Source organism: Pongo abelii, chromosome X (assembly GCF_028885655.2).
Source record: "Pongo abelii isolate AG06213 chromosome X, NHGRI_mPonAbe1-v2.0_pri, whole genome shotgun sequence".
Taxonomy (NCBI): domain Eukaryota; kingdom Metazoa; phylum Chordata; class Mammalia; order Primates; family Hominidae; genus Pongo; species Pongo abelii.
Genome location: NC_072008.2, coordinates 140,480,058 through 140,498,773, shown reverse-complemented (window position 1 = coordinate 140,498,773; position 18,716 = coordinate 140,480,058). Strand labels below are relative to the sequence as shown.

Sequence of the window (18,716 nt, the reverse complement as noted above, 5' to 3'; positions counted from 1 at the left end):
ATACGAATATCTTACATGACAAGCTGCTGAATTATTAAACAGGGTAGAAATGTTACTTCAGGCTGGGCATGGTGACTCAAGCCTGTAATCCCAGCACTTTTAGAGGCTGAGGCGGGAAGACTGCTTGAGCCCAGGAGTTCGGGATCAGCCTGGGCAACATAGTAAGACCCAATCTCTACAAACATAAAAAAAATTAGCCAGCCATGGTGGTGCACACCTGTAGTCCCAGCTACTCGGGAGGCCGAAGTGGGAGAATCACTTGAGCCCAGAAGGTCAAGGCCACAGTGAGCTGTGATCTTGCTACTGCATTCCAGCCTGTGTGACAGAATGAGACCTTGTCTTTAAAAAAAAACTTTACTTCAAATCAACAGATATTTTTATTTTTGTTATTTGTAGAGATAGGGTATCGCTGTGTTGCCCAGGCTGGTCTCGAACCCCTAGCCTCAAGTGATTCTGCTGTCTTGGCCTTCCAAAGCACTGAGATTACAGGCATGAGCCATCATCAAATCAAGAGATATTATCAAAAGAGCTTTCTCAATTTCTACTGTTTAACAGTATATCTTCCTTGCATAGCCCTATAAATATACTAAAAAGCTTGGAATTGTATAGTTAAAACATGTGATTATTATATTATATAAAATATACCCCAGTAAAGCCTTCTTAAAAAAATTAACATGTCGGCCGGGCACGGTGGCTCATGCCTATAATCCCAGCACTTTGGGAGGCTGAGGTGGGTGGATCACCTGAGGTCAGGGGTTCGAGACCAGCCTGACCAACAAGGTGAAACCCCATCTCTACTAAAAATACAAAAATTAGCCGGGCATAGTGGCAGGCACCTGTAGTCCCAGCTACTCGGGAGGCTGAGACAGAAGAATTGCTTGAACCCAGGAGATGGAGGTTGCAGTGAGCTACGATTGTGCCACTGCACTCCAGCCTGGGCAACAGAGCGAGACTCTGTCTCAAAAAAATAAAATAAAATAAAATAAAATAAAATAAAATAAACATGTCGATAAATACCAAAAAAATAGTATATCTACATAGAATTTCACATAAAATAAATTGTTTTCTATGTGAAAATTAACCTAAAAATATGCTTTGCTTATGTTTAAGATGTCATGCTTTTTACCAGTTGAGGAGTTCAGCTTAATAATCCTCTAAGATCTAAAACAAATAGGAAAAAAACTAAAAGTAGAAAATGGAAATAAAATGTCAAAGCATTTCTACCACTCAAAATTGCTCTTATAACATAAAATGCTTTTTAAAAGAAAATATTAAAGTTAAACTCCCCTATTTTGCTCGTTTTTGCTTATCTAAAATAACATTCTGCACAAATCCCCAAAGATTAGTCATAACGTAACAAGACTGATTAAGACTGATGGGGATGGGGAAGGAGGCTATAGAAGACCAAAAAGATAAATCATACCAACTCTAAGTACATGCTTTGACTCTAAGCAGCAATGTATTAAAGGCTGGCCAGTTATACTGCCAGCAGCTATACTGACTAGAATGAAGTCCCAGTGTAAACCATCAATCAATCAATCAATCACTTTTGTTGAGCAAAAGTCTAAATTTTGTGTTTAAACAAGTCTTTAATTCAAGCAAGACTTTAACAAGTTAAAAGGAGCTTATGGGTAGGAAGTAATGTTATGACGTATGGGCATAAAGGGTTTTAATGGGATAGGGAAAACGTCTATAATAATACTTAAACGGCTGCCCAATCACCTACAGGATTGATGTAAACATGGAAAAGGTCAAAAACTTGGGTCACTCAAATAGATGATTAATGGAGAGGATGAGGTTGACAGTTAAATGTAGATAAGTGGTCTTATTCTCAATAAAAATGTGAACATAAGGCGAGTTTCTACAAAGATGGACAGGACTCATTCATGAAACAGCAAAAACTGGACATTTGTTCTAATCTTTGAAGAGTATGAAAAATTCCTATTTTAAAGGAAAACAGTAACTCACAGGAAATACCAACCCAACATAAAATCAGAAATAATAGTCTAAAGTAATAAAAATCAAACGTTTGCACGATCAAATTATGAATGAAATTCACTTATAAAAATCACACTGACTTTGTTTCATCCACAGTGTCAGTGTTGTGATGCATTTCAATTGTGTGACACAGGCAGACTGTGGATCAAAAGTGGTTTCTGGTGCGACTTACTCTCTTGAGTATACCTGCGGTCCTCTTTCTTAAGCGTGTTAAAAAAAAAAAGTGGTTTCTTCAATTCGCCAATGCTCTAGCTCTCTATGTGCTTTCTAGGAAACAAGTGTTAACCACCTTATTTGTCAAACCTAGCTCCAAAGGACTTTTGACTCCCCCCAAACCGATGTAGCTCAAGAGAGGGTATCTGTCACCAGTATGTATAGTGAAAAAAGTATCCCAAGTCCCAACAGCAATTCCTAAAAGGAGTTTATTTAAAAAACCACACACACCTGTAAAATAAGTATATATCCTCCAAGGTGACTAGTTTTAAAAAGACAGTATTGGCTTTGAGGTAAAGTACTAGTGAATATGTTAGAAAAATCTCACTGTAACCAAGTGAAATGAACGCAAGTATGGTTTGCAGAGATTCAAAGAAAATATAAGAAAACCTACTGTTGCCACTAAAAAGAATCATATATTAAATATACTCACACAATAGCTCTTCAGTCTGATAAAATCTACAGTCATAGGAATGGATCTATCACTATTTCTATTCAGTGCTTTGATGTAATCCAGCAGGTCAGCAAAGAATTTATAGCCCCCCTTGAGGACACAGAGGGCTACAATGTGATGGCCTCCCATCTCCTTCATCACATCTCGAGCAAGACGTTCAGTCCTACAGAAATAAAATCAGGAATTTAATAGAAAGTTTCATACATTAAACTTTATAACAAACACCTCTTAGTCATTAAACTTCCACACCAACCTGGGCAATATAGTGAGACCCCATGCCTGCAAAAAAAAAAAAAAAAAAAAATTAGCCAGGCATGGTAGCATGTACTTGTAGTCCCAGCTACTCGAGAGGTGAGGTGGGAAAATCACTTTAGTGCAGGATGTTGAGGCTGGAGTGAACTGTGATTGTGCCACTGCACTCCAGCCTGGACAAAAGAGCAAGACCTTGTCTCAAAAAAATGCATTAAAAAATTTTTAAAAATCTTCCATGTAACACATCCTTTGCCCACATGTTTCATAAGGTAAAAAATTTGATACCTTCAAAAAAACCAAGCATACCACTATCATAATTTTTTTAAAATGCAGATAAAAACAAGATACCATTTTCACCTATTAGACTGGCAGGTTCTGATTAAATGAAATTTCTTGGATAATATACAATATTAAAAGAGACTGTAGAAACTGGGCCAGTGGCTCATGCCTGTAATCCCAGCACTTTGGGAGGCTGGGTAACATGGCGAACCCTGTTTCTACAAAATAAAAATATTAGCTGGGAGTGGTGGCGCACACCTATAGTCCCAGCTACTCAGGAGGCTGAGGTGGAAGGATCGCTTGAACCCAGGAGGTTGAGACTGCAGTGAACTGTGATCATTCTGCTGCACTGCACCCCACCCCAGCCTGGGCAACAGAGACCTTGTCTCAAAAAAAAAAAAAAAAAAAAAGAGACAAATTGTGAAGAGAAAGGCACTCTCATATAACATCAAGAGTATAAAATGATTCAACTTCTTAGAGGATAATTTGGCAATACCAAAATATTCAATAAACTCTTTCCCCTTGACCCAGAAATTCCACTTGAATAAAGCTGAACAAGTACCAAACATGTAAAAGAATGTTTCTTCTAGTACAGTCTGTAAGAACAAAATAGTGTCTATCAATAGTGGACTGGTTAAATCAGTTATAGTATCTCCATAAGATAGAATGCTATGCAACCTTTAAAATATATTAGATAGCTCTAGATGCACTAATATTAAAAGTGTCCAATAACATTTAAAACTATACTCATATGTTAAAATATAAATGTATATATGCACTTTTGCATATAGTATACATGCATAACCAGTGCTTGAGAAGAAATGTGTACAGAAGGCTGAAAGGAGAGAACTTTAGTCTTCTTGTTTATGGCCTCCATAGTTAGAATATTTTATAACACAAATATTTTGATATTATAATTTTAAAATAAAAACACAGAATAGCCAGACATACAAGGCAAGCATTCAATACCAGGTGAGGTTTTTCACTGTAATTGACTTAATGGAAAATTTTCAAGCTAGATGTGCATAATAATAAAAATCTGACCTTGCCTTCATGTGATTCAGCCCCAGCCCATTACCCTGTTTAGGACTGAGAAATGCAAGACTCTGGCTAGAGTTCCTTCTTCCATCTCCCTTCAATGTTTACTTTGTTCTGGTCCCTACAGAGTCCCACTATACCACAACTGATACTAAGTAATTAGTAAGGCCCTCCTCTTTTATTTTTAATAAAGAAGATTTTAGAAAGCATCAGTTATTTAATAAGTTGGCCTAGTTTATGTTCAAATAGCAAGTAAGAACAGCTGCTGACATTTGAAATTAACACAAGAAAAAGTAAAAAACCTCATTTTAAGATCTTACTTACCTGTCCATAATTAGTCCATGAGGAATAAACACCCTTTCCAAATCCTCAGCATAATGATTAGGTATGCAAAATAAATCAAGGTCATAACCTGGTTCATCATCACTAATCTGAAAAAGAAATATAGCTGTTTCAATGAGAGCATTACAGGATACAAACATTTGATTGGATTAAGATGTTAAAAAATACCCTTAGTTTATCAGAGAAATTTAGGTATAAGATGATATTAGTAACTGTTAATTTTGTAGGTATGATAATGAATTATATAAGAAAACAACAGGCCGGGCGGGTTGGTTCACACCTGTAATCCCAGAACTTTGGGAAGCTGAGGCAGGCAGACTGCCTGAGCTCAGGAGTTCGAGACCAGCCTTGGCAACATGGCGAAATCCCGTCTCTACTAAAAATACAAAAAAATTAGCCAGGTGTGGTGACACATGCCTGTAGTCCCAGCTACTTGGGAGGCTGAGGCAGGAGAATCACTTGAACCTGGGAGGTGAAGGTTGCAGTGAGCCAAGAATGCGCCACTTCACTCCAGCCTGGGAAACAGAGCAAGACTCTGTCTCAAAAAAAAACACAACAAAACAAACAAACAAACAAAAAAACAGGCTGGGCGCGGTGGCTCACGCCTGTAATCCCAGCACTTTGGGAGGCCATAATCCCAGCACTTTGGGAGGCCAAGGCGGGTGGATCACCTGAGGTCAGGATTTCGAGACCAGCCTTGCCAACATGGTGAAATTCCTCCCTCCGTCTCTACTAAAAATACAAAAATTAGCCAGGCGTGGTGGCAGGAGCCTGTAATCCCAGCTACTTGGGAGGCTGAGGCAGGAAAATCGCTTGTACCCGGAAGGCAGAGGTTGCACTGAGCTGAGATGGCGCCACTGCACTCCAGCCTGGGGGACAAGAGCGAGATTTCGTCTTTAAAAACAAAACAAAAGAAAACAAAACAAAAGAAAACAAAAAAACATGTAACTATATGTCTTAGTCATCTTAGTCAAGAATGTAGAAGTAAAATGATATGATATGGAATTTCCTTTAGGTCACAAAGAGAAAAAGAAAAATTTTAAAGAGCTAAGACAAATGCAGCAAAATCTTAATATTTAATAATATTCTAAACATGGGTGATGAACATACGGGTATTCATTATACTATTCTCTCCACTTTTGAGTATGTTTGAAAATTTAGTAAAACAAATTTTAACACACTGTAGTCTAACAAGATAAAATATCACACTGAACAGGAAAAACTGGCATGGTGTGGTGGCTCACACTTGTAACCCAGTGCTTTGGGAGGCTGAGACAGGAGAGCTGCTTGAGGCCAGGAGTTCAAGACCGACATGGGGAATGTAGCAAGACCCCATCCCTACAAAAAACTTTGTAAAAATTTGCCAGGTATGGTGGTGCATACCTGTAGTCCCAGCTACTCGGGAGGCTGAGGTAGAAGGACTTGAGCCCAGGAGTTTGAGGCTGCAGTGAGCTACGATCATACTACAGCACTCCAGCGTGGACAACAGGGTAAGACCCTATCTCAAAAACAAAACAAAACAAAACAAACAAACTACAAGAAAAACTGCTGGCTGATGCAGCGGCTCACGCCTGTAATCCCAATATTTTGGGAGGCCCAGGTGGGCGTATCGCCTGAGGTCAGGAGTTAGAGACCAGCCTGGCCAACATGGTGAAACCCCATCTCTACTAAAAATACAAAAATTAGCCAGGCATGTGGCACGCGCCTGTAGTCCCAGTTACTGGGGAGGCTGAAGCAGGAGGATCACCTGAGCCCGGGAGGTGGAGGTTGCAGTGAGCTGAGATCACACCACTGCACTCCAGCCTGGGTGACACAGCAATACCCTACCTCAAAATAAAAAAGAAAAAGAAAAGAAAAATTGCTGTCCCCACTACCCCAATCCCAAATCCAAACAGCCTCTCTCATCTCACAGTAAGGGGGAAAAATCACCCAAGAAAGCTAAGTGATCTTTTGAAAACCCAAACTCTTAAAAGTCTAAGATTATTACAGTCAACTCATGAAGTGTCATCATAAAAGATACTCTAATATTATTTAAGTAGAACCACATATTGGTTGTCTTGGTATGTCTAGCCTCTGGCATACAAAATATTTAATAACACTGATATGGTACCTGTGATGTGAAAATGTACTATGAGTACAGCTTTATAAATACTATATATGTACCTATATACAGAAAAAAATACAACAAAATCATAAAAGCAATTATCTTTGAAAGAGGAGTTACAGCAATTTTATTTAGTTCTTTATTGCTTTGCTATATATTCTAAATTTTTTCAATGAATATATATCACTTTTAAAAAAATTCAATGGTCTTTCTTATAAATTATCTTTGGCAGCATGCGTTTTTATATATACATATAAAATGTATTGGAAATTTTTAAAGGATACATTAAATTAAAGCAAAATATACAAACAAAAAATCAGAATACAAAAAGATAAAAAGATTGGGAAGGGAGGGAGGGAGTAAGGAGGAAGGGTGGGTGGGTATAGAGAAATATACCAAATAATGGTAAGAAGTGGGGTCTTGACACTTTCTACACTTTTTTTAAATAAAAAAATTTTTTTTCTCTCTCTCTCTCTCGTTTTTTTTTAGAGACAAAGTCTCGCTATGTTGCCCAGGCTGGTCTTGAACTCCTGGGATCAAGCGATCCTCCTGCCTCAGCCTTCCAAGGTGCTTCGATTACAGGTGTGAGCCACCACACCTGGTCACTTTCTACACTTTAATATTTGTTTTTTGTTTTTTTCATTTTCAATGTCATTTTTATTAGTTAATTTATAATACCCATTCACCACTATATTCAAAGTCTATTTGAAGAAATAAACCAGAAAGAATGAAATACTCTAGCTCACATGCTATTCAATACTAAATTACCTTTCAAATCACATTCAAGAAGCTAATGATATAAGCTTTGGCGGTTTCCAATAAATATTGGTCAAACCATAATTAAATCTCAATATATCAGTTAGTACCTATTGAGCATCTCCTTTTACAACCTAAGCACTGTATTAGGTGCTTAAGTACAAGCAGCTTGACTTTTAATACACTTAAAAATACATATTTAAGACTTAAAATCTTATTTATGGAATTCAGTTATATTTTGAGGTTTCCAGTGCTGAGAAATTTGAGGTTTGTGTTGTCTTTCAGTCCCCAAAGCTCAGTTCTGAGTTCTCAGACTTCGGTGGAACTTCATGTATTGTCAGGTTGGCCTGTAATACCTGTGGGACAACTTCAGCCCCTGTGCACATGGCCAGGAGGCTGACTGCAAACATTTTCAGGTAGGTGGACCAGGACATGCCCCTGGTCATGGCCAGGTGGAGGCATAGTGCTATACAGCGGGCAGAAGTCAATGTTGATTTGTTTTTAAACAAACATGTACTACTTTCATAAGCAGAAAAAATTTCTATTCTTGGGGGAAAAGATTATGCCAGATCCTCTAGGATTAAATGCTGATGCATCTGCTAAGTCTTCACATCATATCAGAACATATTTACTATAGAAAGAATGAAAATGGGACATTTATGTGTCACCTATGTGAACATTCCAAAAATATTTTACAACAAGTAAGTATTTTATAAATTTTATGAACTGAAATTTAGTTCAAGTTCTGGGAAAATACAAACCTTGCTAGATATTATAAAAATGATACAATATATATTCATTTCAGGCTCATCAGAATATATCTGTTATCACTTAACAAGAATGAAAATGCACCATTTTGTAGTGCTTTAAAATCAGGAAGATCTAGAGTACTAAAAATGACTTCTTCCTTGAAGCTTACTCACCAACTTCCTCCCAGTTACTCACTGCTTCTGCCACAAGCATAAACTAGGACCCAGCCAGAACTCCTTGAAATATACACTTATAACGACTACTGCATCTATCAAAATGGTTCAGTGCCTGGCTACAGGTTCTGCAGATGGACTAAGAATTTGAAAAGTCTTGTTTATTTCAAAGGAAGCCGATGTGAATTCTGCCCAGAGTTCATCCCAGATATGCAGTCTAAGAATACAGACAGATCAGCAGAGATGTATTCTAAAATAGGAATTCTGTCAATATAACAAATTGATTTCCAATCAAAACAGATTTACATACCATATTTATGTCAAGAAGTTGTTTTGTTTTATTGCATCCTAGATTTTATTTTTTTGAAAGATTTATTTATGGTTTACTTTAAGCATAAAAAATTTGTCAATACAACTCTTCCCAAAAGGCATAAACAAAAATTCATAAAACTTGCATCACTTGAGATACTTTAGGTATGAATTCACAACTTTGTTACAACTTACTATATATATAATATATATTATATATATATAATATATAATATATAATATATATATTATATATATTTTATATATTATATATTATATATATTTTATATATTATATATTATATATATTTTATATATTATATATTATATATATTTTATATATAATATATATTATATATATATTTGGGTATATATTGGGTATATATATATATTTGGGTATATTAGGGGGGTTCTAATTTAAGAAATGCATAATTGGCTATAGACAGACAGTTGTCAGAACTTGGCAATGGGTACATGCACGTTCATTATACTAAGTCTACTTGTAGATGTTCAAAATGTATCATAATACAAGGCCGGGCGAGGTGGCTCACGCCTGTAATCCCAGCATTTTGGGAGGCTAAGGCAGGAGGATTGCTTGAGGTCAGGAGTTTGTGACCAGCCTGGGCAACAGAGCAAGACCCTGTCTCTAAAAAGAAAAAAAATAATTTTTTACAAAATAAAAACAAAATGTATTATCAGACGATTAAATAAGAGGCAATTCATTTAAATGACTACTTTTCCCAGCTTGACATTTAACAAAAAGTCTAAGTAAGTCCTCTTAATTCATATTTAATGAACAAATATCAAATACTAATTTTTTTTTTTTTTTTTTTTTTGAGACAGAGTCTCGCTCTGTGGCCCAGGCTGGAGTGCAGTGGTGCGATCTTGGCTCACTGCAAGCTCCGCCTCCCGGGTTCACGCCATTCTCCTGCCTCAGCCTCCCGAGTAGTTGGGACTACAGGCACCCACCACCACACTTGGTTAATTTTTTTGTATTTTTTTAGTAAAGACAGGATTTCACTGTGTTAGCCAGGATGGTCTCGATCTCCTGATCTCATGATCTGCCCGCCTCAGCCTCCCAAAGTGCTGGGATTACAGGCGTGAGCCACCGCGCCCGGCCATCCAATACTAATTCTTAAATGGTAAGGACCCACTATTCAGAACCTGTATCCTTATCACTAATATGCAAATATTTATTGAATACTTACTATGCCATGCATACTAGAGAGAGTTAGATAAATTTGATACAGCTACCCTCACAGAACTTAAAGTGTAATAGATGGCATGACATGTACATGAGTAACTGTGAACAGTGTTAAACTGCTATTTAAAAAAAAAAAAAGACGGCTGGGCGCTGTGGCTCATGCCTGTAATCCCAGCACTTTGGGAGGCCAAGGCAAGTTGATCGCTCGAGGTCAAGAGTTTGAGACCAGCCTGGCCAACATGGTAAAACCCCGTCTCTACTAAAAATACAAAAAAAAATTAGCCAGGCATGGTGGCACAGGCCTGTAATCCCAGCTACTAGGGAGGCTGAGACAGGAGAACTGCTTGAATCCAGGAGGCAGAGGTTACAGTGAGCCGAGATTGTACCACTACACTCCAGCCTGAGTGACAGAGCGAGACTCCATCTAAAAAAAAAAAAAAAAAAAGATACAGGTTAAGTGTTTTGGTAGTTTAAGAGAGAACTCAAACTCTGTCTCAGAAACCTCACTTGCATGTGGACCACTGATATGAAATAATATAAATACGTATAATTCAATAAATAGGAACTTCAGTTTTAATCATCCCAAACACCAAAACTTCCTATCAAACAGGTCCAATAAACTTAATCTCTATAAGAGCTAGACAGAAATCTACTTGGTGGCCTATAATCTTATTAGCCCTTACTTGTCCCATCTGATATTAATTAACCCCATCTAATATGGATTAGTTAACAATCCAGTGGCTGCTTTGACAGGAACAGTTGGAGAGAGATGGGGATTGCAACATATTCAATTATACAAAAATGCATTCAGCATCTACCTTGATTAAGGCAGTGTGCAATAGAATTTGCAGGAGAGCAAAAGAATGATTATAAATTTACAACCCTTAAAGAGCTTATAGCTGGGCGTGGTGGCTCATGCCTGTAAATCCCAGCACTTTGGGAGGCTGAGGCAGGTGGATCACCTGAGGCCAGAAGTTCGAGACCAGCCTAGCCAACATGGCGAAACCCTGTCTCTACAAAAAATACAAAAATTAGCCGGGTGTGGTGGCACGTGCCTGTAATCCCAGTTACTTGGGAGGCTGAGGCAGGAGAATCGCTTGAACCTAGGAGGTGGAGGCTGCAGTGAGCCGAGATTGTGCCACTGTACTCCACTCCACTCCAGCCTGGGCGACAAGAGCAAGACTCCATCACAAAAAAAAAAAAAAAAAAAAAAAAAAAAAGAGTTTATAATCTAGTGGGAAAAGCATATATACATATAACTAACTGTATAGCATAATAAAGCTCATAATCTGTACCAAAATCTAATTCAACAAGCCCACAAACTTGTGATTTACCAAAAACAGTTATATATACACAAAAAAGTAAACCTAGAACCCAAAGTTACCCAGCACCAATGATTCTCTCCCTAAGCAGTATCAAGTTTAAAGCAGTGATTACATTCTACTGCCTAGATTGTAAACTGAGTAAAGGAGACCAGCACCTTTCTGCCACTGAACTAGCACAGCCGTCTAAACCAACAAGGCAATGGCAGTGCCCAACTTTCTGTATGAATATAAGTCACATCTGTTTTATTATTTGTGACTTGGTGTTGCATGTGGTTACTATCAACACCTTCTGAAAGAACAACTACCTGCTCAGGCTGCCATAACAAAATACCACAGACTGAGTGACTTAACAGAAACTTATTTCTCACAGTTTTGGAGGCTGGGAAGTCCAAAATTAAGGTACCTGCAAGGTAAGTTTCAATCTGAGGCCTCTTCTTTGGCTTGAAGGTCTTCTAACTGTGTGCTCGCATGACCTCTTCTAGCAAGCTCTCTGGTGTCTCTTTCTTTTTTTTTTTTTTGAGACAGAGTCTCACTCTGTCACCCAGGCTGGAGTACAGCGGCACAATCTGGGCTCACTGCAACCTCCACCTCCCGGGTTCAAGTGATTCTCGTGCCTCACCCTCCCGAGTAGCTTGGATTACAGGAGCCCGCTACCACACCCAGCTAATTTTTGTATTTTTAGTAGAGACGGGATTTCACTACATTGGCCAGGCTGGTCTCAAACTCCTGACCCCGTGATCCACCCACCTTGGCCTCCCAAAGTGCTGGGATTACAGGTGTGAGCCACTGCGCCCATCCTGGTGTCTTTTAAGGGCACTAATCCAATCAGACCTGGGCCCAACCCTCCTGACTTCTTCTAACTCTAATTACCTTCCAAAGGCCCTGTCTCCAAATACCATCACACTGGGGGTTAGGACTTCAAAAAAGGTATGGGGGGTGAGGGAGGACATAAATGCTCAGTCCATAACAAGCACCCAACATAAAAATGGCTAGAACAGATCACAAAAAAAAGGTCCTGTATGGCTTTGGGGAAGGGCTCAACCCCAAAATATCTGAGCTCTGGAGGGGCCTAGAAGTGGTAAATGAATGAAAACGTGGTTACTCTCCAGATCTGCCTTTCCCAAATATGGCCATTTCTGGCTGAACCAGAAATCAAAGGACAGGTTATTAATTACTAGCTCTAAGTTACTTACCATTTGCTGAGACAGTTCAGAAATCTGACAGCATCTCCTCAGAGATCTAGAACACAGTTCTCAAATTCTAACTTACTTGTGATATACTTGTGAATGATAAAAATCGCTACAGGTACTTTTATTAATCTGAAAGAGTATTGAGAAATTACCTTTCATTCTGACTTTTGTCTAGAATGAAAATCAATACTTTTGCTATAATCGATTACTGAAATAATTTTACTTTCCAGTAAAACTGGCATTACAATTTTTTTCAATTTTTAAAACTTCATAAGTTTTTGCCAGACTGACCCATGTAAACATACAAATTACTAATAATTATGCATGTCACATCTGTAATAATGGCCTTCACGTAAACATTTTTGTGGTTTACACATAAAATCTCTAATTACAAAGCTATATTATCTAAAATTACAGTAAGCAAGAAAATTAATCCAAGCTAAGACAATACTTGCAACATCAATTCATTATCTGTGACAAGGATTGCTTAAGTCTCTTTGTGGTTAAAAAGGAAAAAAAAAAAAAAGACATGTTGGCCGGATGCGGTGGCTCACACCTATAATCCCAGCACTTTGGGAGGCTGAGGTGGGCAGATCACCCCGGCCTGCCCAACACGGTGAAACCCCATCTCTACTAAAAATACAAAAATTAGCTAGGCGTGGTGGTGGGCACCTGTAATTCCAGCTACTCGGGAGGCTGAGGCAGGAGAATTGCTAGAACCCAGGAGGCAGAGATTGCAGTGAGCCATTGCACTACAGTCTGGGCAACAAAAGTGAAACTCCATCTCCAAAAAAAAAAAAGACAATGATCGTGGGTCCAAACAAGACTTAATGGAAGTGTGTCTAAAAATGAGCTATGTGGGCCGGGCGTAGTGGCTCCCACCTGTAATCCCAGCACTTTGGGAGGCCGAAGCAGGCAGATCATGAGGTCAGGAGATGGACACCATCCTGGCCAACACGGTGAAATCCTGTCTCTACAAAAATTAGCTGGGCGTGGTGGTGCCTGCCTGTAATCCCAGCTACTCGGGAGGCTGAGGCAGGAGAATCGCTTGAACCAGGGAGTCGGTGGCTGGAGTGAGCCGAGATTGCAACACTGCACTCCTGCCTGGTGACAGAGTGAGACTCCGTCTCAAAAAAAAAAGATAAAAATGAGCTATATGAATTAAAAGAGGTATAACAATAGATAAACCATATTTTATTTAATTCCTAGTAATCAGTAACATTTCCAAACTTCTGGAATGGGCAGAAATTGCTAGTTGGCATATTTTTACCTTTTATATTCAGATACATTAAAATTCTCAAAAAAACACCTCAAAGCAGATGATCCGCCATCTCCTTGGATAATTTGTGTTAACTCAGGATAACAGGAAACCAAAATTATGAGTTACTGATGCAATATTCCTAAATGTAAAAATAATTAAAGCTAATAGTAGATTCATCTTCCAATTTCATAACAGTCTTACAAATAAACTACATATATAACTTGCTTGCCTTCCCTTCTGAGGGATAAAGCTGTTAGAAGAATTAAAATCGGCATTCTTGACGATTCAACCAAGGGAGGGATAAATTATTACTCATTCTATGGACATGGGCTCCTAACTACTATATGTGTAAGGACATGAATTTACCCAATATTACAATTTTTCCTTTTGTTAGTGTGCACAGTGGAAGAATAGACATGTTCACTCTGGACAAAAAAAAAAAAAATTATACTTATCAGTTATCAGAAGCACAATGCTGAAGACAGTAGTTCCCTAACAATTTGAAGTATGTGATTGAACTAGTAAATTATCTTAGTAGTACTGAATTATTGTAAATGTTAGTAATTTGGCAGCCACTGGGCAGGAAAATAAGAACTGAGGCTCAATATTGATATTAATGGTGGTGATTGACACAAAAATTTTATCAAGTCTACACAATATAAAATTACAGAAAGGTAGAAGAGTATACCAGTACAACTTCAACATATCTTCACTACAAGGGAGTAAAATGACATGGCCTAGTTACTATCTAATGAACTGCAGAAAACTAAAAGAAAACTCCAAGGCACCTCTTCTCTGCTGATCTGGTTGGTCCTTTTCCTACCTTTTGCAATACCCAGATACAAACAATGGATAGAAAACAAAGTAGACTTGTAGTATGCAGGTCACAGTGCTAAACTCACAGAAACCCCTCAACTGAACTGCTCTATTTCCTGGTGGTCACAAAGAGTAATTCTGGTTTACACCTACAGACTGATGCCAGTCTACACCCTGTTGATAACAGTGTGGCCAAGGACAAAAAAAAAGTGCTCCGTTTTACCAATTCTGTAAAAAATTATTGGCAGGGTAAGCTCGGCTAGGGCAGGATTACATTTCTAGGACTACCATCCCTGAAATTTAGAAGATATTATATCCACATAAAGTATATCTTTCACATTAATTTGCAAAAATCTAAAAGCTTTTTCTTAGCTCAAATGTGTCCAAGTTTACCCTGGCAGTTTAAAACGATAGTTACAAGCAGCATGGGTTGTATCAGACACATTTGAGGGCCAATTTCATGTAAGTGATATTGGGCAAGTTACTTCAACTATCTGTGCCTCCAAGGTCATACTAGTGTTTATTTACCTAAAGGATACCTGTTATGTAACTTTAGGGTGTTTACATTAGATAATGCCTGGAAAATATTTACTTCAACGCCTAAAACATAAGTTAAGTATTCAATAAATATCTACTATTGCCACTACTAACTTAAAAATTTAGAGATTAAGAGCAGAATCTGGGGCGAGACAAACTTAGTTTCAAATCCTAGTATTGTTGGGCAATCTTGGGCAAGTTACTTAACCTCTCTGATTTGCGTAATTTAAAAAATTAGTTAATATACATAACAGGGCTTAGAAGAGTATCTAGCACATAACACCATTTAAGCATTTGTTATTGCTAACATGCAAACAATTTAAGGGAAGGAAATTTTTTAAAAAGGAAGAGGGATTTGCAAACTAAAAACAATGAGTATCTTATGTTCAAAGAAAACTAACAAACAACCAGCTCTAGCAATAATTAAATTCACTATATACTGGGGCAGGCATCACACCCCAAAGCTAAAAGCATCTACCTAGGCCAGGCACGGTGGCTCATGCCTGTAATCCCAGCACTTTGGGAAGCAGAGGCGGGCCGATCGCTTGAGCTCAGGAGTTCAAGACCAGCCTGGACAACATGGCAAAACACCATCTCTACAAAAAATACAAATATTAGGCCGGGCGCAGTGGCTCAAGCCTGTAATCCCAGCACTTCGGGAGGCCAAGGCGGGTGGATCACCTGAGATCAGGAGTTCGAGACTAGCCTGGCCAACATGGTGAAACCTCGTCTCTACTAAAAATATAAAAAAATTAGCCAGGCATGGTGGCAGGCGCCTGTAATCCCAGCTACTCAGGAGGATGAGGTAGGAGAATCGCTTGAACCCGGGAGGCAGAGGTTGCAGTGAGCCGAGATCACGCCACTGCACTCCAGCCTGGGCAACAAGAGCGAAACTCCGTCTCAAAAAAATAAATAAATAAATAAAATAAAATACAAATATTAGCCAGGGATAGTTGTGCGCACCTGTAGTCCCAGCTACTCGGGAGGCTGAAGTGGGAGAATCTCCTGAGCCTGGGGAGAATCACCTGAGCCCGGGAAGTCGAGGCTGCAGTGAGCAGTGATTGCACCACTGCACTCCATCCTGGGTGACAGAGTGAGACCCTGTCTCAAAAAAAAGAAATTGGCAGAATTAATTAAGTTGATGTTTAGAGATGAAAAATCAACATTTTTTCCTCAGCAACTGAATAAAAACAACAGCCACTACCATTTTTTTGAGTACCTATTATTAGCCTATTTTTTAACTAGTATCACTTGAGAGAGAGAGAGCTAGGTTCGAGACAGAGCTCCTTCTCTTAATAACTGTATGACCTAGGGTATGTCTGTTAGCCTCTCTGAGGCTTCAAAGGTTCCTCATCTGTAAAATGGTAATAATCATACCATTGCTACAGGACTGTTTTGAAGACTAATTAGGACTATGTATGTAAACATGATGATGGCTATTATTACTATTCCCCGCCAGGGACCATGCAAGGGTTGTTGATTCACATAGACTATCTTATAATCCTCTCAATAACTCCAGGAGGTAGCCAGCACCTCAGATATACATAAAATGACTTAAGCCCAGAGAGGTGAAGTAAGTTGCCCACAGCCACACAACTAGTAAATAGCCCAAACAAGCTGGATTCCCAGTCAGACTCCGTTAATAGCACTGCTCTTTACCTTAAGTCATTACAATGCCTAATATGAAACAGAATCGTTTCTTTCTTAGGGCTCAAGTGGTTAAATTATTTAATGTTCAACAAACCATCATCGAGGACCTCTTACAAGCCAAGTACTGTGCTATGTGCCAGAGTTACGGCGGTGATTTCTGCCCTTAAAAAGTTTTAGTGGGAGAAACAACAGGTAACCAGGTCATTGCCAAAACAACAAAAATAATCATAATAAAGCAGGCTAAAGCATTTAACTGGCAGGGGTTTTGACTATTTTAGCAAGCATGATCATAACGGTTGAGGAGGGAGGCCAGCGGCTTGGCCGGTTCAACAAACCAGAAAAAACCAATGAGGGTGGAGCCAAGATACCAGAGGCTGATTACAGTTAAGAATGTTCTTGAAGGTAAGGACCAGATTCTCATTTTCTATATCCTGGGGCATCGGTCAGCATGGAATCCGGATTCTAGCACATGTGAATTTCGGCTTGAAATGACCTAATGCCTTTTCCCTAGTTCCTTCGTGTGTCAAATACGCATGGTTACCGCTACCAGAGCTGTAGTGGGGCTTCAATGAGGCCATGCGCATCTCCATAAAGATGAACTACAGTGTGTGCAAAACTAAAGGCAAAACCTGGTCCCCACACGCCCTCCCAGCTGGTCGCTTTCCGTGCCGAGGCCCCTCCAGAGGTGCCCCGAGAACCTCACCATCGCACCCCAAACTTCCAGGGAAGGGCCTCTCCCGAGAAAGCCCCCACGCCCCCACTCCGCGCCATCATTCCCCAATCTGCCCTCGGCCCCTCCCTGCAGCACGCTCGCAGGCGGCACATGTCAACCAAAACGCCATTTCCACCTTCTCTTCCCACACGCAGTCCTCTTTTCCCTGGGCTCCCCCGAGGAGGGACCCACCCCAAACCCCGCCATTCCGTCCTCCCTGCCGCCCTCGCGTGACGTAAAGCCGAACCCGGGAAACTGGCCGCCCCCGCCTGCGGGGTTCCCTGGGCCCGGCCGCCCGAGCCCGCACTGCGGACCCCGCGCCTCAGGGCCCGGCCGCCACCTGCCGCGTGGGCCTGAACCGGCCAGGGCCGGCAGGCCGAGCTGCTCACCACGACGCCAGGGCTGCGGGTCGCCATAACGGAGCCGGCCGGCGCGCGGGCTGACTGCTCAGGAGGAGGAAGCCGGTGGCGGAGCAGAGGAGGAGGCGGAGGCGCGCGGGAAAGCCGAGAGGTTCGCCCGAGGGCTCGTCGCAGCCGCCTGAAGCTGAGGAGAAGCAGGCTCCGCCCTCTCCCCGCCCCGCCCCGCCCCGCAGGCCCCGCCCGCGCGCCTACGCCGGCGCCTACCAGTTTGCAGGCTCACTAGGTAGCCGTGGGAATTTTCTCCCAGAAGAAGCGGAGGCTCCCCCAGCGAAGCCTGTTTCCCTCCCCACTCAGTCTCCTATTCAGAGGGCTCCCAGATTCCCAAACCTACCGCCGTCCGCGTTGCTTCATGGCGGCCGTAAACCGGGCCCCGGCTCTTCGGGTTCCAGTCACCGCGTGAATCCTTGGACCAAACGTCCCATTCCCAAGACCTTGCACTACCTGTGGCTAATTTTTAGTCTCTACAAAAATGAAAAATTAGCTGGGCCTGGTGGCCATGTGCCTGTAGCCCCAGCTACTTGGGAGGCTGAGGTGGGAGGATGGCTTGAGCCCAGGAGGTCGAGGCTGCAGTGAGCCAAGATCGTGCCACTGCACTCCAGCCTGAGCAACAGAGAAATATCCTGTCTCAGGAAAAAAAAAAAAAAAAAAAAGAGAGAGAGAGAGAATAATTACTGCCATGAAGAGTTTTACGAGAATTGTAAAAATCATTTATGTAAAGTACCTCATATAGTATTTGCCACGTAATAGGTGCTCAAGAAACAGTAGCTGTTATAATTTTAGCATGTATGAATTTGTGAAGTCCATACTTCCCTACTTTCCCTGTCTTCCCTCTTTATCCTGGAGAGGCAGCAGGCTATAATGGAAAAGGGACGTATGGGCTTTGGACTGAGTTCAAATCCTGGGTTCCCCACTAACTATTATAGCATTATGACTTT

At 40.4% G+C, this 18,716-nt stretch overlaps 1 protein-coding gene across 3 annotated transcripts in view; it reads right to left on the bottom strand.

Annotated features, from left to right (window-relative positions):
- The window catches only part of HPRT1 (hypoxanthine phosphoribosyltransferase 1), a 40,434-nt gene extending 22,518 nt beyond the window's left edge, over positions 1-17,916 (bottom strand). Inside the window, exons 1-3 of one of the 3 annotated variants that reach the window (XM_002832128.5) lie at positions 17,752-17,916; positions 4,559-4,665; positions 2,645-2,828 (exon numbers count right to left, since the gene is read on the bottom strand). In XM_002832128.5, the coding sequence (XP_002832174.1) occupies positions 2,645-2,828; positions 4,559-4,665; positions 17,752-17,778 (318 nt within the window). In that variant the 5' untranslated portion in view covers positions 17,779-17,916. The other 2 variants (XM_009235270.3, XM_054545086.1) reach the window with 2 other exon arrangements.
- Between the last annotated feature and the right edge of the window lie 800 nt (positions 17,917-18,716).